Source organism: Cheilinus undulatus, linkage group 6, assembly GCF_018320785.1.
Source record: "Cheilinus undulatus linkage group 6, ASM1832078v1, whole genome shotgun sequence".
NCBI classification, from domain to species: domain Eukaryota; kingdom Metazoa; phylum Chordata; class Actinopteri; order Labriformes; family Labridae; genus Cheilinus; species Cheilinus undulatus.
The window spans coordinates 19,074,473-19,097,289 of record NC_054870.1 but is presented as its reverse complement, the minus strand read 5'-3'; the positions used below and the strand labels follow the sequence as shown (position 1 = coordinate 19,097,289).

Sequence of the window (22,817 nt, the reverse complement as noted above, 5' to 3'; positions counted from 1 at the left end):
ATAATGCTATAAACTGACCAAAAATCACTCCTATTTCACCATAATAACTTAAAAATTTCTATATTAGTAAAAATACCACTGGATGACTTGTTAGTTTTACAAAGCAACATCTTACTACACTAAAGAGAACTGTTATCTTTTATTATAATAAGTTATATGTTAAGAAAATACACTTAGTATGGTTGCTAGATGAGTTGGCTATATGTCTTGATAAAGTTAACATTTTACACCCTTGGCTTATGTCCAGATATGGTTCCTTCACTTTCACACTAACTTTTCAGTAACTGCTGAAAATCCTATGCAAATAAAACCCATCATGATATTTAGTGCTACAATTCACCTTTATAGCATGTGAGTTTCATCAACATATTATGCTAAGTTCTGATGTTAAGGAAGTTTGTTTGGGGCCAAAAGAAATGTATAACTGCATTTATTCAAGATTGGAGGAAACAGGAAGTTTGGACACTCTGGGCCACTGCTGATTGGCTGGATGGTGTGGTGTCATTTTCTGTGATGTTAACTGATCTCCAATTATTGGCTGAGAAAAATCCTACTGGTTCTACAGAGAGAGAGAGTTAACTCATAGTTGGTAAAACCGTTTTGAAAAAAGAAGAGGCCCATGCATCTTTAAAAAAATCATACAATTGAAGTGCAAACACTAAGTCAGAACAGCAAGTCATGGTTAAAAAAGTAAAAAATTTCACAAAAAACTTAAAGTCAGCTTTTGTGTCTGTTAGCCTGACATTTGTATCGTGAACTTCCTCAGTGTGTGTGATTATTTACCACTAGCTCTTACCGATGTCGTATGCCATGAAGTCAGCAGAGAAACATTTGGCTCCATTGCTTAGCGATGTGTCGTTGTGAGTGTTTCCCCCAAACAGCAGCACTGTGCCGCTCAGCAGCACTGATGAGTGGAGGTACCGCGCCAGACCACTCTCCCTGAGGATCAACCTGCACATCCCACATTCACACACAAACACAGAGAGGAAAGAGCCACTAAGCAGACTGAGACATTTTAGGAAAGTGTTAATTTGTCAGTAATTTGTGGGTCTGCGTGTCCATGGAGCCATGTTATTGATGGCATCTGTCTGCGTGTGTGACCTGCTCTGTGGTCACTGGCCCTCATGCCAACTCACATTCCAACTGTTCTTTGATTGAAACAGCACACACTCAAAGTATGGGAGGTCTCCGTTTGTGTGGTCAGAGGTCACAGACTAGAGAACAACTGTGCTGATGATCAGGGACTTCTTCGATTTCTGCAGCAGCTCAGACTTCCTGCAGACATGCTGATATTCAACATTTCTCAGGGGGTCACATAGCTAGAAACTAGTCCATTATTATCTATCTTGATTTTAATAATGTGGGAGACAACAGATATGCAGTGCCAATAAAAAGTTTTTACCCCTTTGGATGTTTTTCCCTTTAATAATTTTTATAACTCAATCACGGTCAAAATAATTGTGTCCTTATTTTTAACAAAAATAAATAAATAGAAATAAAAACCCTCTTTAATTTAAAAGTGGAAAAACACAGATTTCTCAAAGTAGTGCCAAATAAACAAAAATATGTAGTATAGCTTATAACTCCTTCAGAGTAGTCACAGGTGTCCTGGTGATCTCTCTCGATCACTCGTCTCCTTCTGGCACGGTCACTCAGTTTGTGAGGACGGTTTGATCTAGGCAGATTTAGACATGTGCCATATTCCTTCCATTTCTTGTTGTTGGATTTAACTAGACTCCAGGGGATGTTCAGTGCTTTGTATTTTTTATCCCCTGACTAATACTTTTCAAAAACCTTTTCTTTGAGCTGTTTGCATGTTCGTTTGCCTTCATAGTTTAATGGTAGCCAGGAATACTGATTAACCAGTGACTGGGCCTTCCAGACACAGGTGTCTTCATACTACAATCACTTGAGACACATTCACTGCACTCAGGTGATCCCTATTTAATTTATATTGAGACTACTAGCACCAATTGGCTGGACCTCTGTGGCGTTAGGTCACTCTCTTTAAAGGGGGCAAATAGGGCAGTGGCTCCTTTCCCACATGCTTTTCCCACTCTTTCTCTCTCCAGTTTCTGACACTATCAACCACCCTATCCTCTAAATAAAGGTATCAAAAAAGCTCCTAAATTTTTCCCCCCAGTGATAGTGTTTTTGTTTTCCAGTTGTGAGCGCATACCTGTAAGCAAAAGACTTGCTAAATGCTTGGGTCCATGTGGACCCTGAGAAAGGACCACTTTTGGAGGCCACTATCAGATTTAGATGTTTGTACAGGGATACTCTGGTGGAGCTGTCAGGATCTCTCTGCTGACAGCAGGCAGGAGCTGATCTTTGCATGGAGTTGTAGCTGAACTTTAATGTCCACAAATGCCCTGGTCACAAGCTCCAGAGTCACCTGACTCCTCAAACACATTCCATCGTGAAAGTGAGAGCCACTGAAGACAGCAGTTGGTGAGTATGGTAGCATGTTCTCATGTGAAATCACACACACAAACAAAAAAAACGCACACACACCAAGCCAAGCATCCTCTTTCAGACATCCATCTGCCAGAGGTCACCTGAGGTCAGACCTCCCGACAGATCTTTCTATTCTCACCCTCCGCTCATCTTTCTGGCTGAAGCTCACTGACTCTACCACCTCTTTTAGTAACATTCACACATGTATCAAAACAATTAATGACCGGTTTCTGAATTAAGCATCTCCTTTCTTTTTAATATCTCGATTATTAGCCTTCTAAGGTGTCATCACATAAACATAAAAAATAAAGGAGCAATTATGACCATTATTTGTATCAGCACAATTATATATTTTTACAGCACTGATATCACAGTTAAAGAAAATAAGTCAAACATTTAAGTTCTAACTTCAGTATTGAAAACAAATTTGTAAGGATAATACAAATTTAGAATATAATACATTTTCATAGGGAAAAATACTGCTCATTATTTTATAGACTTAACTTTTTTATGATAATACTCTCTGGCTTTAACACAACCATTTTAGAGGTTGTTTGTTGTGTAAAAATACTATGTTTTAACAAAATAATTGTGCTTTAATTGTTTTTTTCAATGGTCCATCGCTTGTTTGTGTGTTTTTATTTACATTTTTTCTTTTCTTTAGGTTTTGAGAAAATCATGTTTGTCAATTTCTTCTTTAGCACCTTCAAAGATGTTTTTTTGATCAACAGATTTTTCTTCACTAAAAAATGATGGATTGATTTACAGATTACATGAGTGACGTATTCTTTGCTTTACATGTTGATGGCCAAATCCATTTCAAATCTAAAAAAAGGGGAATTGCAAAAAAAAAAAAATGACAATCATTTTTAAGATTACATACCAATTTATAGGTTAAAAAACTCAAATTATGTGTCAAAGAAGTCTTAGGTTAGAAGAAATGTCTTTAATTATCAAGAGGGGTCTAGCTTCAGACAATTTATCTCTTACAGCCAGTGGAAACCCATTTCCACTTTTAGACTTTTTTTTTTTTTTTTTTAATTAAGCTTTATACATAAAGTCCAGCAGTTACAGTCATGAAATAACCACACTGCAAACACTGCAGACCAAGCAACATTTTATAGATATAACAGAGAAAAAGGTCAGAGGTCTAATCAGGGACTGAATTATGTAAACGTGTTTAAGAAGTAGTTACTTGAACAGTGGCTAGCTTTAGCTTTGTTAGCTGTAGCTAAAGCTAGCACAGCTATGCTAGCTACATAATTAGCATTACTATTTAAACCAATGTAGCTAAATTAGCTTTAGTGACATGAGCTTTAGCTCAGGTAAAGCTAATGTAGCTTGGTAGAAAACCTCTGCAACAAAGCTGCTTTGTGAGCTTAGCTTTAGCTACATTAGCTATGTTAGCTACATTAGATATGTAGTTCTGTTATTGATAGCTAAGTTAGTTGGTAACGTGAGCTTTAGCAAACAATGCTAAAGTAAAAATAGCTACTCTAGTTATGTTATTGTCTTCTACACAAGCCAACGTGGCAAAGTAAGCTTTAGCAAAGTGAGCTTTAGCAAACATAACTGAAGTTAACGTAGCCAAGAGAACATATTTGGGTATCTTGCATAGCTGCTTTTTGAACTTAGCTTAAGCTACCCTAGCAATGTTAGCTACATTAGCTATGTTGCACTGTGTTAAGTTAGCATTACAAATGAGAGCTTTGGCAAACATTGCTAAAGCTACCTAAGCTACATATAAAGGTAGCTTACATAGTTACTTTGTGCTTTTAGATTTAGCGTTGTTAGCTTGTAATAGTTAGCTATGCTATGCCTGCTGCATTAGAATGTTTTTATGGAGCACAGGCTTTGTCCTGCTTCAACCATGTTTTAACATGTTTCAAACAGTGACAACAATGTTGCAAAAATCCATAATGGGGCAGAAATTTTACTGGTGTTGATACCGGTTTACCACCCACCACTAAAACCCCCAAACAAGTTAAGAGATAACTCCAGTCTGTGACGACATCAGAGCAGGCCGTGTTTTTAGTCACTGTGGATGTGAGAGTGATTTTTATTTAAGCAGGTGTCACTACAAGACATCAGTATCTGATTAACAGTGATATATTTCCTCAGAATACAGACACATATTCATAGGTAATGTGACTCTGTGGTCTCACCAGGTTTTTGTATGTACATGGTATCTGTACATGTGATCCACCAGGCCGTATTTGTTGTTGCTGAGCGCCTTGTACCCCCCGTGCAGAAACACACAGCCGCTGGCCTCATCATACACGCTGCTGTGTCCGTAACCCCCCTGAACCACAGCGCCTCCTGCAGACATGACCTGCCATGAGTTTGACCCTGAGACACAGACAAGACAGAGAGAGAGGTCTGATTAATGCAGGGCACTCATACAGAAAGATCAAAGTTGATCACTTAAAAAGTTTTTGATGCTTTGGCAAAAAAATGCTGTTTCTCTGTTGTGTGCCAAAAAAGCAAAGCACTTTGGATTCTGGAGGTGAGATAGAGTGTGGGAAGAGAAAAAAGGGGAGAAAAGGAGAGTGAGCCAAATGGTAGAAGAGGCCAGAGGAAATTAGAGTTTATTGAATATAAAAGTGCTCCTTTAATAAAGCAGTGCAATGCATGCTAATGAACTCAGGTGCAAGGAGATAGTTATTAGAAACAGGGAGGGATAAGATGATCTGAGCAGCAAGGATACAACACAACAAACAAAGTCGTCAGAGGAGGAGGGCCTTCAAAAGTTCATCCAGAACTATAAACCCTCAGAACATGAGGATCTGAGGAAACATCTGAGGAATGAAGACACAAAATTGAGACATCATCTTAATTAGTTTTTTGTAATCCGTATGTAATCTATATGAAGGATATGCACTTAAGACTGCCTGTAAGATTAAAACCCTAAACGTTTCAACACCTTTGTAAGACAAAAATCAAGATGTCATGCAATCATAGGGTGAATCTGTAGATATTTCTTAAATATAGCAAAATAATCATGAGGCAGGTTTGTGGAGAGGCTTGTTGAATCATGCCATCCAGAGAGGAAGAAACTCTATGCAATGATCCAAAAGCTGGCAGTGAGCGTTATTTAATCAATTTTCCGATCAGTCTTGGGAGTTAAAGTGCTTGGTAAATTTGAACTTTTTCTGCCTAAGTGATTTCCAGATCTCTTGTAGAACAGCTACAAAAAGACAAGAATCACCTCAAAGTTTGATTGAATTTGGGCATCAGTTAAGCTAAGTGGCTAGAGCAGGTGCCCCTAAACAGAGGCTATTGTCCTCAACGCACTGGTCGCAGGATCAGTTCCAGGTCTCTGTGCTGTTTGGTGCATTTCATTCTCTCACTCTCTATCCCCTTATTTCCTGTCTCACTCCTATCCCAATAAAGGCTAAAAGCCCTCAAAAATAATATTTTTGGGGCTTTTCATGCCTTTATTTGATAGAGTAAGGACAGTGGATAGACTCGGAAACAGGGAAGAGAGTGGGGAGAGACATGCGGTAAAGGGCCACAGGCCGGATTCAAACCCGGGCCACCCGCGTACGTGGGTAGTGCCTTAAACCACTCGACCATCTGCTCTCCCCCTCAAAAATAATCTTGAGAAAAAAAAAAGTTTGATTTCATTTTCTGTTTCCAAAAAAACTTTTCTAATCTTGTATAAAATGTGTTTGGATTTACATTTATGGATCATCACTCAAATGATGACAAAGTTCTAGCATTTTACTCTTACTCTGCACCTGAAAAGCAACACCTATAAATTCAACAAAACTTAACCGATTTTTATAGCTGTTGAAATGCCATGAGCATATGTGCTGACCTGTTAGAAGTATAGCATCCTCATCTGAAAGATAATACATTTTCCAAGATGTTGTGGGAAAGCCTAGAATGTATCAATCAAACTAACTAATGACAAAAAAGAAACAGAAATTCTATTTAATAAAAAAAAGACGTCAAAGCATGTACAAAATGAAATGTGCAAAAAGGACAGCAAAGTACAGCAGTGTTGAAAACTCCCTAACATTTTAGTCGAGTGTTGGTTCACAAAAAGTCCTCACATTTTAGTCTTTACTTTAAGTCCAACCATTTATTTTTTTGCCTGAATCTAGTACCATGTCATGGTAGTGTGTTCTATGCACCCTGCCAAACTTGGTGGCCTGCTAAGAGGCAAAAGAGATACAGATGCATTGCTTTTCGAGAGATTTACCCACAGTGGAGAAATATCATTGATTTTTAGTGTCAGATAAAAACATTTTAGTCTAGTTTTATTCATCTTGATTAAAACAAAACTTACTTACGTCAGTTTTAGTCATCACAGATCTATCTTTGGCTAGACTTAGTCTAGTCTTCGCCATGGAAAAAAAAAGGCTGTCGATGAACATTTTATAATCATAGATCAATGCCAACCCCAATGCTTCCCATCTGGCCCCCAAATGATCTTTTAAGTCAGAAAATGTACACTGGAAAAAATGTATTTAGGGATTTTTTTCTTTATATCCCAACAGCTATCAAAACAACCCCACAAACAATTAAGATTTAAATGATTTCTTATATATTTGAGATACAGTAAAGCAAAAAGAGACTTCTAGGTGGTCATTACAGTGGACAAGATACAGACAAAGGTGAGGTTCATTTAAAAGAATCATGTGATCTGAGGGCTGAAACAACAGCAGGATGGAGGTACGATGCAACACGAGGTTCTCAGAATGCGTTATAACCCTTTATAATTCATAGGAATAAAACTTAAAACGATACCAGTGTCCACGCCCTGATGAAGACCCTGTGTAGGTCGAAACCGGTCGCGTTGTCTTTGATTTTATTGTCTTTTCTTAGATATGTCCTGAGATAGTAAAGGCTTTTTAACTTAATCCTTGACTCCAGCAAGTATGCCTGAAGATAGCCCTGGTGGCTTCTCCTTCTTTCAACAATTTACACTTCACTATTCAAGAGCACCTGGCTTTTACCTGGAGTTTGCCAGACAGTGAGAGCACACACATTTCTTCTTTTCCTGAGTGACTTAAGAGTTTAAACAGTTCATACCTGGGGTGTGTGGTGTCTGCAGCAATCTTACCTGCTAATTAAAGGATTTTATTTATTTGCAATAAACATAATGGCTGTTATGAAAGGTTAAATACTGGCTCACCAGCTCTTGGATGACCTTTCCACCATTCTCTATGGGAATCCATTTAATCTTTTTAAGATATTCTACTGAACATCAGACAGACAAAGAAAACAAACATGACCAAATCTGATCCTGGCGACAGTTAGAAAGAAAGACATGATGACAGACAGAAAAAAGATGGAACAAGTAAAGAGAAAATCATGAACAGCAGAAAAACAGACGGAGACAGAAGCTGTTTCAGCTGGCATTACATCTCTGCACACTGGCTGAACCTTTTCATTTTAATCAAATGCAGACGGAGAGATCACAAATCAGCTGTGACAATGAAGAATTAAGGAAAAGATCGATTCAACAGAAGAAGACTAAGGACTCCCTAACACAGAAGTTTTCCTGGAATTCACAAAACGTAAAAGAAATGTGTTTTAAGGTTGTTTAGAGGCCATGTCTCCATTACACTGTTAACAAGGGAACCAGGGCACATGTCATATTTTTATTTCTAAATCTTATGCTTATCACAAGCTAGACTTATTTCCATGATGCATCACGATGCTGACATCAATGATTGGTTGTGCCAGTCCTCACACAGCATATGCATGTACACACACTAAAGGTACAACCAATGCCTCGTTTTGAATCAAAAAACCTTTGTGTTAAGATTTCAACAGACCTGTAACAATAAAAATGCTAAACAAAAAGCAAGGAGGTGAGAGTCAGCAATAGACAGCAGAACAAAGATCTTAGGAGAAAGGCTTAAAAAAAAAAACGAGAAGGAACAAGAGAAACACTGGTAGAAAGGAGGGCGACCATGACGAGACGACAAGAAAGTAGGAGGTCAGCTCTTATCTCGTCTCTGGCAGCTAATTGCTGCGAACCTGCCTCTCTGAGTGGTCATTAAATCCTTTTTCCTCACAGTCTACACCGCTCACTTCCTGGTTACGCTGACTCTGAAGCCTAATGATGCTCTGTGCACATCGATGCTGTGACAATGTCAGAGAGAGAGGAGGGGAGGAGGAGAAAGAGGTGGGTGAGGATGAAAGTTACAGACAGATGAGGGGGAGAAAAGGAAAGGATAAGGTGAGGGAGAGGAGGAGGAAATGATGAGGGCCGACGGGGAGTTGTGACGGAGAGGGTCAGAACCTGAAGCCCGCATGGTGGATGAAAGGAAAAGACAGAAGACAGGAGAGAGGGGATGTCAGAAGAGGAGGGGGAGAGGAGGGATGAGTAAGAGAGAAATGCAGATGGACAGGGAGGGAATGCAGTGAATCCATTAATCAGAGTCTTTACCGAGACACTGCGGCCTGGAGCTACCTCCTCTCAATGACCACTCTGTGCATGTGTCTGTGATGCTCTGTGTGTTTTTAATGTTTCTCTCTCTCCCTGTGTTGTGTGTCATGTTGAAGTTGTGTATTTCTGTGTTTTCTGCTCTGACTTTTTCAGAGATCCTGCTTAGATTTCAGTGGTGGGTTTACTCCGCTATGCAATATCACCATCTTCTGGCCAAAGTGGGTAAATCTGGCACAACTTCACCAACTTCCAAGGTGCATGGAGGATGAGGAGAGTACTGAAGAGAACAGAAATCTCCAGCAACACTTGTAGTTTAGACAACAACTTTATTAGACTGATTAGGCTGGTCTTATAAAGTTGTTCTCAAAACTACAAGTGTTGCTGAAGATTTCTGTTCTCTTCAAACAAGGAAACCAAACATGCAAATCAAAGCCTTTAAAAGAGCCATAAGCATGAGGACAGCAAACTACTACATTCATCTTTGGGTTCGTCATTTATTTCTGAATCTATAAGCATTTATGCAATCCTAAATTAAACCAATTTCTTAACAAGAGGATTTTTACAAAATCTGTCCGGAGTTGGCCCGAGGGGTTTGCTTTTTAGCAATATCAATTCATCACATATAGTATGAAATGTATCCTAATCTAATATATTATTGAATAATGACTGCCTAAACAAAGTGGAGTCAGTTTGCTCTGGGTTTGTTGTTCTCAGCTCTGTGTTCACATTGACAGGACAGCTCTTTCAGTTTCTTTCAGCTTTTTTTATAGCCCTGATAGTGATAGCACGTGGATATAGAGACACAATGGTGAAGTGCCATGGCAGGAACACAGTGAAACTACAACAAACAGACTTTACAATCTAAACAAAAGATTAGTGCATTCCAAATCACATATTTTCATTGGTATACATCAATGTGGTGCACAGCACTCAGTCTTTACAGGATAATGTTGTCCCAAATTGCACACTGCTGTTTTGGACATGTCCCTCTTTCTTCTTCTACCTCTTTTTAACAGCAGAATACAAATAGACATTAGGAGATTAGCATTGGAATTTGATGGCAAATCACACCCATTATCATATTCATTTGACTTCTATTTTATTTTCACATTATTCTCTCAAAGAAGAAGAAGTTGGAAGGAATGAACCTTTTTTCCTTTAATGCTTTTTGCTTGTAGAATGATAGCTAGCCAGCATAATAGCATGCTAACAGTGCCATATCTGCTGCATCACCAATATGGCATTCAATCAGGGTGAACATCATACCACAGTCAATTCTTTGATGGTTTTGAGTGGACCAGCAGTAGTCCACTGCATTTGAGTATTCCTCTCACTGTGAATTGCACTCAAATATTAAGTATTTAGAATGGATGTATGCAATTTAGAACAAACTTATTTGTTTGATCTTGTAAAAAAAACCTGAATCATCATTGGATCTATATCTGAGATCTGAGATTAAGAAGATTAAGAGAGGTTTGACAAACAGCTGTACTTGGTGGGAACACTGAGGAAGGGGTAGGACGGAAGTGGTGGGCTGAGGCATATGGCCAATGAAAGCTTTGTTTTGGTCTCAAAGATTTGTCCGTAAAGATGTGACAAACAGAACGTTCATCAGGGATTTTTTCAAAGCCTCTGCCTTTTCCCTAACGCTGTGTATGAGAGGTTTTCCAGATGGAGGTGTGAAACAAATCCATCTGGCGTGTCAGGTTAGATGATTTTGGCTTACAGCTCACAAAAATAAAAAATCCACTAGCTTAAAATTATTACAATATCACAAAACACCAGTCCAAAAAAGGAACTAGAATACAGAAATGTTGACCTTCTAAAAATGATGCTTAGTTAAGAGCTTAGTAATTGGTTGGAGCTCCTTTTTCCCAAATGATTGCATCTTTGCAACATGGCACAGAGCCAATCTGCCTGTGGCACTGCCGGGTGTTATTAAGCCCAGGTTGCTCTGATAGCAGCCTTCAGCTTGTCTCTGTTGTTGACTTTAATGTCTCTCATCTTCTTCTAAACAATTCCCCAAAGATTCTCTAGCACGGTAATGCCATGGTCAGCAAACCCGTTTCTGGTTTGTGGGCAGGTACTAGGCACTTCTATAAAGTTTCTCAGCAGATAGAAGCACAAAGTGCTCTAAAATCTTCTGGAAGACAGTTGACTCTGGACTTGATAAAGCACAGTGTAACCTACAGCAGTAGATGACATAGCCCCCCAAACCATCACTGACTGAAAAGTTCACACTGGATTCCGATCACCTTGAATTACATATGAAACCAGAAGTTTACATACACTATATAAAAAGGCACATAAACTTTTTTTTCTCACCGTCTAACATTAAATCAGATTAAACTTTTCCTGTTTTTGGTCAATTAGGATTACCAAAATTATTTCTATTTGCTAAATGCCAGAATAATGAGAGAGATCATTTTTTAGACAATTTTTTATTATTTTCTTGAGAGTCAGAAGTTTACATACACTAAGAATACTATGCCTTTAAACAATTTGGGAAAGCCCAGATGATGATGTCATGTCTTTGGAAGCCTCTGATAGGTTTACTGACAACATCTGAGTTAATTAGAGGCACACCTGTGGATGTATTTTAAGTCACACCTGAAACACACTGCTTCTTTGTGTAACACCATGGGAAAATCAAAAGAAATCAGCCAAGATATCAGGAAGAGAATTGTGGACTTGCACAAGTCTGGTTCATCCTTGGGTGCAATTTCCATATGCCTGAAAGTGCCACGTTCATCTGTTCAAACAATTATACACAAGTATAAACACCATGGGAATGTCCAGCCATCATACCACTCAGGAAGGAGAAGGGTTCTGTGTCCCAGAGATGAACGTGCTTTGGTCCGAAAAGTGCATCTCAACCCAAGAACAAAAGCAAAAGACCTTGTGAAGATGCTGGCTGAAGCTGGTAAGTGTGTGTCATTATCAACAGTCAAATGAGTCCTGTACTCACATGGGCTGAAAGGTCACTCTCCCAGGAAGAAGCCATTACTCCAAAAGAAACATCAAAAAGCCAGGTTACAGTTTGCAAATGCACACAGGGACAAAGACCTTAATTTTTGGAGACATGTTCTGTGGTCTGACGAAACTAAAACTGAACTTTTTGGCCATAATGACCATCGTTACATTTGGAGAAAAAAGGGGGAAGCTTGCAAGCCTGACAACACCATCCCAACTGTGAAACATGGGGGTGGCAGCATCATGTTGTGGGGTTGTTTTGCTGCAGGAGGGACTGGTGCACTTCACAAAATAGATGGCATCATGAGGAAAGAACATTATGTGGAAATACTGAAGCAACATCTCAAGACATCAGCCAGGAAGTTAAAGCTTGGGCGCAAATGGGTTTTCCAAATGGACAATGACCCTAAGCATACTGCCAAACTGGTTACAAAGTGGCTTAAGGATAACACAGTCAATGTTTTGGGGTGGCCATCACAAAGCCCTGATCTGAATCCCACTGAAAATTTATGGGCAGAGCTGAAAAGGCAGGTGCGAGCAAGGTGGCCTACAAACTTGGCTCAGTTACACCAGTTCTGCCATGGGCCAAAATTCCTGCAAACTATTGTGAGAAGCTTGTGGAAGCATATCCAAAACGTTTGACCCAAGTCATACAGTTTAAAGGCAATGCTACCAAATACTAATGAAATGTATGTAAACTTCTGACTCTCAAGAAAATAATAAAAAATTGTCTAAAAAATGATCTCTCTCATTATTCTGGCATTTAGCAAATAGAAATAATTTTGGTAATCCTAATTGACCAAAAACAGGAAAAGTTTAATCTGATTTAATGTTAGACGATGAGAAAAAAAAGTTTATGTGCCTTTTTATATAGTGTATGTAAACTTCTGGTTTCAACTGTATGTGCCTCTCTGGACCTCAATTTCCAAATAAAATTAAAAATGTACTTTTATCTGAAAACAGGACTTTGGATCTCTAACAGTAACAGTCAAGCTCTTTTTCTTCTTAGCTCAGGTGAAAAGCTGATGATTTTTGTGTTACAGGGGTGGCGCAACAGTAGGAAAACAATACTTGTAGTCCATTTCCTGGACATGTCTACATGTAGTGGCTCTTGATCCACTGACACTTGACTCAGTCCACTCCTTGTGAAGCTCACCTAAGTTCTTAAATCTGCTTTGTTTGACAATCCTCTGAAGGCTGCACTCATCCTTGTTGCTTGAGCACATTTTCTTACCACACTTTTCCCTTCCAGCCAACTTTCCATGAATATGCTTTGATAAAGAACAGCATGCCCTTTCAGCAGTGAGCTTAAGCTTATGGCTTACCCTTATTGTGAGGGGTGTCAGCGATAGTGTTCTGGAAATTTATCAAGTCAGCAGTCTTCAAGGTTTCCATTGTTAAAGTACTTATCCATCCATTCATTTTCTATACCACTTATCCCATAGGGGGTCGGGGGGCTGGAGCCTATTCCAGCTGTCATTGGGCGAGAGGCGGGGTACACCCTGGACTGGTCGCCAGTCAGTCACAGGTGTTAAAGTACTTAATGTATTTTGAATGTTTAACTTTTAGGCTGGTGCTTTCTTTGGCAAGGATTTGCTCATTTGGCCAAATCACTACTGCAGTACTTTACCTTGTGTCAAAAGTAGAGTTGTGACATCATAAGTAAGTATGAATAGATAAAAGCACAATTGAAATAGGATTTTAGTGTAACATAGACCAAAAGCAAGTCCATAAAATATGTTAATATTTTTAGAAATGTATGACTGCCACTTACTTTGGATGGAAGAGTAATATCCTTCCTCAAATAATTAAAAAACACCCATTAGTCTCAAAAAAGTATTTTACAAACTCCATAAACCTGCATGGGTTATGTGTAAATTATCCCCAGCTTGACTGAGTCACTGTGTTTGACTTTCATCATTAAAAGCTCAATCAAACAATGACTAAAGAAAATCAATTCAATAGCAGTAAAGTCAGCGGGGATACTCACTGAGATTGTACTCCTGAACTTTGTTGATGTAGCTATAGATTGGAGAGTAACCAAAGAAAATCAGCATCACTGGATCACCATTGGCTAGCTCCACCATATGGGCCGTGTGTCCTTCCAGGGCATACGGCGGAGGTGGGGCAGGTTTGCGTAGTGACCAGGTCCGCCTGGGGATGTTGAACACCCACAACTCGTCCGTCACATTGGCAGATTTGGCCTCCAGTTTTCCACCGAACATGTAGATGTCCTCCTACATGAAGATGAAAGATGTCAGCTGAGTTTGACATGGAATATTATAAAAAAAAAACACAAAACCTCAAACACATATAACTAATCTTTTAATTTTTTTATATCTTACAAATGCTGCAAATACATAAAAAAGGGTCTTGGGAGGCTTCAACCCGATTCCTTACTTCTGCTCATCTTGACTCCAAATAATACAAAGAGGACTTTATTTAAATAATAGTTCAATTTTGGTCAACATTAAATCGGTGCAATTAGCTGGACACATAACAGAAAATGTCAATTTCACATCAGTTATACATCATTTTTGTAGTTTAATTCAAATGTAATTCCCAGTATATTTTATGGAATATTTCAAACAAATACAGTTCCAATTAACTCAACAGATCCACTTTAGGCACAAAAGCAGCTACATTAGGTTAGTAGTGGTCTGAGGTTACAACAAATTCCAGTTACATTGACTAAATTACATATGTAGCATAAGCAGTGTTGAAACTGGGTTTTACACAGAACTGGGACTTCAGCCTTCTAGGTTAAACTCCAGTCTTTGTTGGTCCATCTATGTCTTCTGAGTATTGCTTTAGCTAAACTAGCCTTTGGGGGAATCTGCTCTCTGTTTTTTCTGTTTAATTCATCTCTTTTTTGTTTTCTTTTTTTTTAAGACATAAATCAATATATCAAATAAAACATTACATTTCAAGCCTCTCATAAAGCTCACGAGACTTCTGCTGCTCGTGATGCAACTATCAAATCATCATGTGTACTTTCTGCAGTGTTTCAGCTCAAACATACAGTAGTCCCCTCTTTACCTCTCATCCCACAATGGGGATGAAAGGTGTAGAGTCACCTCCATTAGCCCTCAAAATAACAATGTAACATGCATATCTGCTTTCCCCTATGTCTCAGAGGTTTTGTGAGAACCCAGCAAACTATCTGTATGATCTACTGCCTAACTAAATAAGACATTGCATTTCAAGACACTCCTGTTGGGAATCAGCCATGTGGTGAATTTCACGAAACAAAGACTATGCCTACACTGCAGAGTTGAAGCCTGAGTTGTAGTATTTTTGGAATTTTCATACAACATAACATACAATATACATAAAAGCCTCATTATCCCAGGAGCCTTCTGAGATCTGAGGATATTGTGCAGGGGGTCCACAGGTTATAAAAGCCAGTGTGACCCCAAGACAATTTTTTGCTCCTTTTTGTTGCAGCCTAATGCTGCATTTTTAAATTTGTTTAAATTAACTTTTTTCTAATTTTTTTTTGCAAATTCATGACAAAAACACCTGAAATGTCACATTGACTTAAGCATTCAGACTTTCTGAATGCACACTGGGCTTGCTTACTTACTTTGAATTTTGTGTTATTTCAATGCTGGAAATAAATCATGACAATTCTTTTTAGGGACTAGGGGTAGTAACGAAGTACAAATACTTCGTTACCTTACTTGAGTAGAAATTTTGGGTATCTATACTTTTCTGGAGTAATTATTTTTCAGCCATTTTTTACTCCTTACCTTTTCATGCAATTATCTGTATTTTCTACTGCTTACATTTTAAAAATAGCCTTGTTACTCCTATTTCAATTCGGCTTGTTTTCATTCCAGCTTGTCATTGTTAAAAAAATACGCAGGAAAAACCCCAAAAACCTATCTAGATAAATCGCACCATCCGGATGGAGTGAATCTGATTATGGTTGGATGAGAAGTATAAACATAATACTATTCTGACACCCTATTGTGTCAGAATAGTAGAGAAAAGAGAACAAGCAAGAGAACTCAACTAGTCATCATATCTTCCGCTCCATGACACACATGTTAATGCTCAGTAGTACACGTATAGTTCTTGAATGTATTTGCATTGTACTAAAATGCACTCATTTTCAATGGGCATAGATGCGGCTGAAAAAGATGCATCCCAAATTACTCAACATTAACATTTTAATATATCATTATAGTCATTATGGCCTTTAGAAAAATGTTGTTTAGGGGAGGTGGGGTATTGCACTTTAGGCCCCTGTGGCACGGCCTAAGCTTTTGTCCTTAATGGCATTTTTCCCCCTTACATTACTTTTACTTTTATACTTTAAGTAGTTTTAAAACCAGTACTTTTATACTTTTACTTGAGTAAAAAGCTTGAGTTGATATGTCAGCTTCTACAGAACATCTATACTTCTACCTGAGTAATGAATGTGAATACTTTTGACACTTCTGCTCCTATCATGTTTTCTTCAGTTAGACAGTGAACATAAAGAGGAATTGAAGTACAGACCAGGGCATCCATGATCCATGTTTTTGTGGTAAGATCAAAGTGTGATCAAAATGCTGTCTACTAAAAGTGTAGACAAGTGTGCCTGCAATACCTTCTTTTTTAGAAGACGTTTTATCCCCAGATGATGCAAACTATAAACAATGAATTCTCAGGACTTATGATAGTTGGTTTATCATGTTGTACGCTATGTGTGCTGTGCACAATAGTTGTGTTGATTTTTAGTCTGAACTAAAGATAACAGTTAAGACAGCAGCACAAAATCTAATATGCACCTTGTCCTAAAATTTAAAGTGAGAAAGAAATGGTCCTGACAAATTCAAAGTTAACTAGATTTTATTTCTGTGACTTATCATTGACATACTGCCTCAGTCACTGTACACTGTACACTTCAGTGTCAGTAAACAGCATTACCTGGTGCAGAGCCAAAGAGTGGCCGTATCTGTAGAGAGGACCGCTGCTGACCGGCACCACCTCCCATGTACTTGTCTCCAGGTTGTAGCTGAAGAAAGAAAGAAGAGAAAAAAGCTAAATTAGTTTCATGGTGAAAACCATGAAAGTTAGAATACATACAGGAAGTGTACACAGTAGCGTAGTGAAGGGTATACGCAGGAATATGGAGTAAACCCACTTATTTTTTAGTCTCCATAGAGTATACCCACTTAATAATGGTGGGTTTACCCACTTCTGCACACACCACTACACCACTGAGTGTACAACTTCATATCTGATAACTGAAAGTAAACCTAGCAGTGTCAAGTTTTACAGAATCCTTGGGACAGACCGAACGTTAATTCATTCTTAAGGTGCAGCATTTGGTTTTAAATCAGTGTGAGAATGAAATGGAAAAAAATGTTGGGTGGTAAAGAACCTTGATGGCAACACCCATAAACAATGAATTAGTGTGTAAACAGTTAATGTGACTTTAGTTTAAAGGAAAATGATTGGTGGAGGCACTAAACATTAAGGATGTAGTTTCTGAAAGTTGAGTAGCTACAAGATGTGTAACAGAGGAGTCATTGTCCTGTACAAAGAATCAAACATGTACTGGGGCAAGAACAACTAATACTGAGATGATCCTTTCCATTCAGCTGCCTGATGCTCAGCAGCTATGTAATCAACAAACCATCAGGTATTGTGTCTATATTCTGAATTTGTACCCATGAAAGATTCTTTAAATAAAAAGACCTCCTTAAATATGTACGTTGCATTCAAGGCTTTAGATTTTAAGGTATTTCCATATCCATCTTATTGTGATGTATCCTGTTTAGTCCTGATAAATACCTGGTTTCTATGTTGTTTATACCTTTTCAATTAAAAAATTGCAATTTTAAGTCAGGAGCTTGAGTAATTATTTCAGAAATGGTAACACAGCACTGTGAGGGAAACAGGTGATGAAGAGGAGCCAACTATGTAAACTATCATAGGAGTTTAGCCCCATCTAGTGAGGCAACAATGCATGTCTGTTGTGTCTGATTTGTAACTAATGTGTGAGGCTGTTTTGTTGTTTTTTCACCCCTGTTATGAGGTTATCAGTCATTATTTAATTTTTTGGTTAGAAAATTTCAGACAACATATTTTTCATAAAAGCAACAATTCAGCTAGGATTTACTATAAACAACATTCATGGTCTCAACGTTTTCCAGCACTTCTCCTACATTTTCACATTTTCAGTGCTGATTTAGCTGGTATGATCAGCACACACCATGCTCATTCACAGATATGTACCTTTCTGTGCAAGTTTGATTCAAAGATGAACAGTCAACAGCTATAAACATGAATCCCACATTCAACTGACGAGCAGCTGATCATGGAGTAATTTAAATAAATTTGCAGATGTAAAGTACTTACTTTGACAATTAGAGGTGCAGATCTCTGATATGCCTTTATTTGCAAAATGATTTTAGCAGATACTGATACATTACAAAAAAATTAACAAATTTCAGTCCTTAAAACACACTTTAAAATGTAGGGAATGATGATCTGTGAAGAAAAAGACTTCAGATTAATTATGTTCGTTGGTCTATCCTAAAACTCCAATAACTTATATGTTTGTCCAGCCAATATTTAAAGCGGATCAGGCAAATTTTAATAGCCAAAAATTGGTTGTAAATATCAGCAGAAATGTTCATATCTGCCAATACAGATAATTCCCTTTTAAGCTCATATCTGCTGATACCAATGGTATTGTGCATCCCTATTAATAGTGTTGTTCTTTAAGTCTTGCCTTCATTTCATTGTCTTTATTCTACACTGTACTGCAATGTTTTAAGGTAACTTTAGCTCAATGTCAGAAAAATTCAAATAAAAGTCACCATTATCATTATTTTCAATTTAAGTAAGTAAGTAAGAAAGTAAAATTTTAATTATATAGTTATGGTGTAATTTATAACCTTACCCCTTCTCTAGTACATGATGTTACTGGTCTGATCATTAATAACTTCCCTGATAAAATGCTGCATTGGATAGACTTTAAAAAAACTTTAATATTTTTCCCAACAAAACACTTGATTTTGTTGAACGCAAATTCTGATCTCATTAAATCAAATATATTTCTTCACCCCAAGAAAAAAATTGACATTGACACAAAGTGAGCATTTGAGTTATTATAAAAACTTACTTACTTACTTTGAAATACATTCAGATCTCTGATGGCAGATAGATTTTTCAAAAACAATTTCAATGTGGTAGGTTCATTCACAGCAAAAAGCACATGAGACAGTTGACACAATACCATTTTACATTTTTCCTGTAAAAACAGAATGATACAGCATGATATATTATGCCTGCTGATCCAGGTTTCTCCTAGACAGAAGATTTAAGTCCATTCCTGAAGCATAGACAGATCACAAACTGCATCCCTGAATGTTGGCTAAGTCGTCAACATTTTGTTGCTTCTTTTCTAGAAAATGAAAACATGCATTACAGATGCCTAAAAACATTTTTAGTCATACTTGGTCAGTGATGCAGGTTACTATCCATGGACTTCTGAATAGAAACAATTTGTGGGAATATCACAAGTTAAGCACTGCTAGTGTGCAAATATTCACACTTTAATATGGCAAAAAGAAGGGTTTGCAATAAAACAGTGTCAGAAGAACTCTCTATAAAGGACTCAGGCAGAGCAGTATTGCTTACTTGAGGACCATGTGGTAGTTGGAGTAGTTGAAGGAGTAGCCTCCTACCACCCACATCAGTCCTGAGTGCACCAGAGCCTGATGGGACGCCCGACCGAGGGACTGAGCCGATGGTTTGACGCTGGGAAGCACCCAGAAGGCTTCAGTGGAGGGGACAGACAGAGAGCAGTCTGGGCCTGAGACAAATGAGGAAAACAAAGACATTTTTCTTAATGTTGCAGTTTGACTAAAATTACTTAGGAAACACATTTTTATTTCTGTGGAAGACAGGATGAGGATGAGATGAGACTTGACTAATGCAGAACACCTTCTTTCAGATACCACCAAAACTATTTCTTAAGGTAAATTTTGTCTACTTCTGTGACTTGCACCTTTAATTACGCCACTTTATGTGTATCACATTGCTGCCCTGAGGCTGCATGTTTATCTACCTGACTTTTTCACTGACACATACCAGTACATTTTACACTTAATTCCTAGTTACAGTTCGTACTAATTTGAGGAAAAGTGCTATTTGAATGTATTTTTTAGTATTGCATGACAAATCTGCACAACGTTACACCATTGTAAATGTTCATGTAGCTCAAAAATCAATATTTAAATTGAAGGAGGTGGTTTCAAATGTGCATAGTTGTGATTATACACTTAATCCAGGAGAGGGCAGCACTTTACCATCTACTCTAACACCACTAGACTGGACCATTTTGAAGAGCTAGATAAAGATCAATCCATCTATCCATCAGTCATCTACACCCATGTCCCATTTGGGGTCAGTGAGGGCGGGAGCCAATCCCAGCTATCACTGAGTGAGAGGCAAGGTACACCGTGGAAGGAGAGCCAGTCAATCACAGGGCTGGCATAGAGAAACAAACAAACAGGTGCACTCCCTTTCACACCTACAGACAATTTAGAGTGAACAGTAAACCTACGGAGCATATCTTTGGACTGTTGGAGAAAACCAGAGTACCAGGAGAGAATCCTCAAATGCATGGGGAGAACATGCAACCTCCACACAGAGGGGACCTGCCTAACTGGGGTACAAAACAGAAACCTCTTTGCTCTGTGCTGCACAGATTAAAAGCAATACTTTTTATAATTATTAGAATATTGAATAGTTTGGAGGATAGATTAAGTTTGCCAGGATGGGGTTTCATTAAACTCTCAGCTGCATAACGAGGATTAAACAACATATCAAATGATATGATGTAATAAGAATGTTGTTTATAAGAATATTTTTGCATGAGACAACCCCAGGCAAAAGAAAAAAACATTTTAAATTCTAACCAAAGATTCTTTGGTTAGAATTTAGATGAAAACACATATACAGTAGACCCTTTTTTTCCCTCCAAAACTTGCAGATGAGAGTAAACTATCTTCTACCAGATGTGATGCCTCATGTATCATAAAGTTGTTCTGTGAGCTGCTGTAAAAACAAACTGCACACAAATGAAACATAAAAAAACAAAATAATGAAGCCACACATATTTATGGCCCACAAAACAAGATTTCCCAGGATAACCCATCTATTGTGGTAGAACATAAAACAATATTGAATTAGACATCATTGTGTTTGGCAGGAAAACAGCTGCTGTTACTCTCTGTCTTCTCCAGCTGTTGTTCCATTTTGTTCCTTTTCACTTAAATAATGAACAAAACAGAGCTTCACTGCAGGTATCTTGGGGGATTAGTCATTTATTTAGAGTGATAAGTAACACCAGCACTGGCCGAGTTTGTTTGGAACAAAGTAGGGATATCAGAGATCAACAATGACACAGGGACTTCTTGAAAGGGGGATTTCCTGCTCAAAAGACATTTTAAAACAACACAAACATCCATCGTACTGACTAGACATGACTGATTTAACATAAAATAAGGTGTTTAAACTTGTACTGTTGCTGTAAAAGCATCTTAATGACAATGTTTAATTTAAAGCAGGTCATATAGTTATTGAAACACTTGTTGTGTGTAGGCTAACCCAAATCTTAAGAAATTAAAGGTCACATATTACGCAAAATACACTTTTTCAGGCTCTTCTGGCAAAAATATGTGCCTCTGGCCTGTCCACAATCCCCCCAAGAATCAGAAAAATCCATTCTCTTTCTCCACCTTTCAGAAAATGTGTGCTGAAACAAGCCGTTCTCAGATTTTCCCACATCTATTTCCTGAGAGGGGTGGAGCTGGGACAGCTTATTAACATTTAAAGCCACAGACAAAGAAACAGCTCATTCTAAGTAGGGCTGAAACAGAGGGTTTTTTATACATGCACAAATCTAATACTGGAGCAAAAAACTTTACAGGCACGTTTCTGGGACCTCTGAGTCCAATATAAACTTGTCTTGAAGGGGTAAAATATGTGACCTTTAAATCTTACACATAAATTCTTCAATTAATAGCCTACTAGGATGGATTGTAATGTAACTTAAAAAGAGACCTCCTATGTCTGAATGGGTAGTCTTTAATTATTTCTGAGAAAATCTAAATGACATATGAATGTCTTGTCCTGTTTCAGCTCCTCTTCAGGGCCAGGGGTAGAGCCACAAAGAATGAACTACCCTGCACTAATAACACCAATAATGTGTCTCAAATCGCATACTTCTGTTAGTAAACTTAAATACAGTACACTTGAACAAAGTACAGCACAATGCACATTAGCACATTACTTCATAGCAGGTTAGCATTGTCTCAGATCACACACTGCCGTTTTGCATTAACAGGAAGTGACACTAGTTTAACCGCCTTTGTCCTTAAACAAGTTTATTTTTCATTAAATGCTTTATTCTTAATTAAAATCTGCTGCAGCTGGTAATAACACATTAGCTAGCGTGCTAGCATGCTAACAACATTTACTAAGTCACCAATATGGCCGTCATTGAGGGTGCAAAATGTCCATCATTCACACTCCATTATTGAATATGTCAGACTCAGTAGTACTGATGAGGACAGTTGCTCCTCCTTTTATTCTTGAAAACAGTCGAAGTTGATTGTTTTAGTTTTGAACCAGTTTCAGTCACATCTCCTGAGGAATCCTAGCCTGTTCTTCTAAGGTGAATCTCTCAAGCTCCTCCAGATTTGATGGTCGTCTGGCACGGACCTTGGGCTTCAGTTCACCCCACAGATTTTTGATGGGATTCAAGTCAGGGCGTTGTACAGGTCAGTCGATATGTTCACTTTGGTCTTCTGGAGGTGGTTTCGCTGCTGACTGTTTGAGGTTGTCTTCTGAAATCTTCACATAACCTTCTTTATCCATGATTCCTTTACCTTTAAAAGATTCCCAGTTCCAGTTGCTCTGAAGCCTCCACACAGCATAATACTCCCACTGCCATGTTTCACTATGAGGACGG

The 22,817-nt window shown here is 38.2% G+C and overlaps 1 protein-coding gene across 6 annotated transcripts in view; it reads right to left on the bottom strand.

Moving 5' to 3' along the window:
* The window catches only part of atrnl1a (attractin-like 1a), a 450,037-nt gene that overhangs the window by 352,038 nt on the left and 75,182 nt on the right, over window positions 1–22,817 (bottom strand). For all 6 annotated transcript variants that reach the window (XM_041790223.1, XM_041790225.1, XM_041790224.1 and 3 more), the window contains exons 6-10: window positions 19,478–19,652; window positions 16,754–16,841; window positions 13,827–14,073; window positions 4,623–4,806; window positions 797–951 (exon numbers count right to left, since the gene is read on the bottom strand). In XM_041790223.1, coding sequence (XP_041646157.1) covers window positions 797–951; window positions 4,623–4,806; window positions 13,827–14,073; window positions 16,754–16,841; window positions 19,478–19,652 — 849 coding nt within the window. The remainder of the gene's footprint in view (window positions 1–796; window positions 952–4,622; window positions 4,807–13,826; window positions 14,074–16,753; window positions 16,842–19,477; window positions 19,653–22,817) is intronic.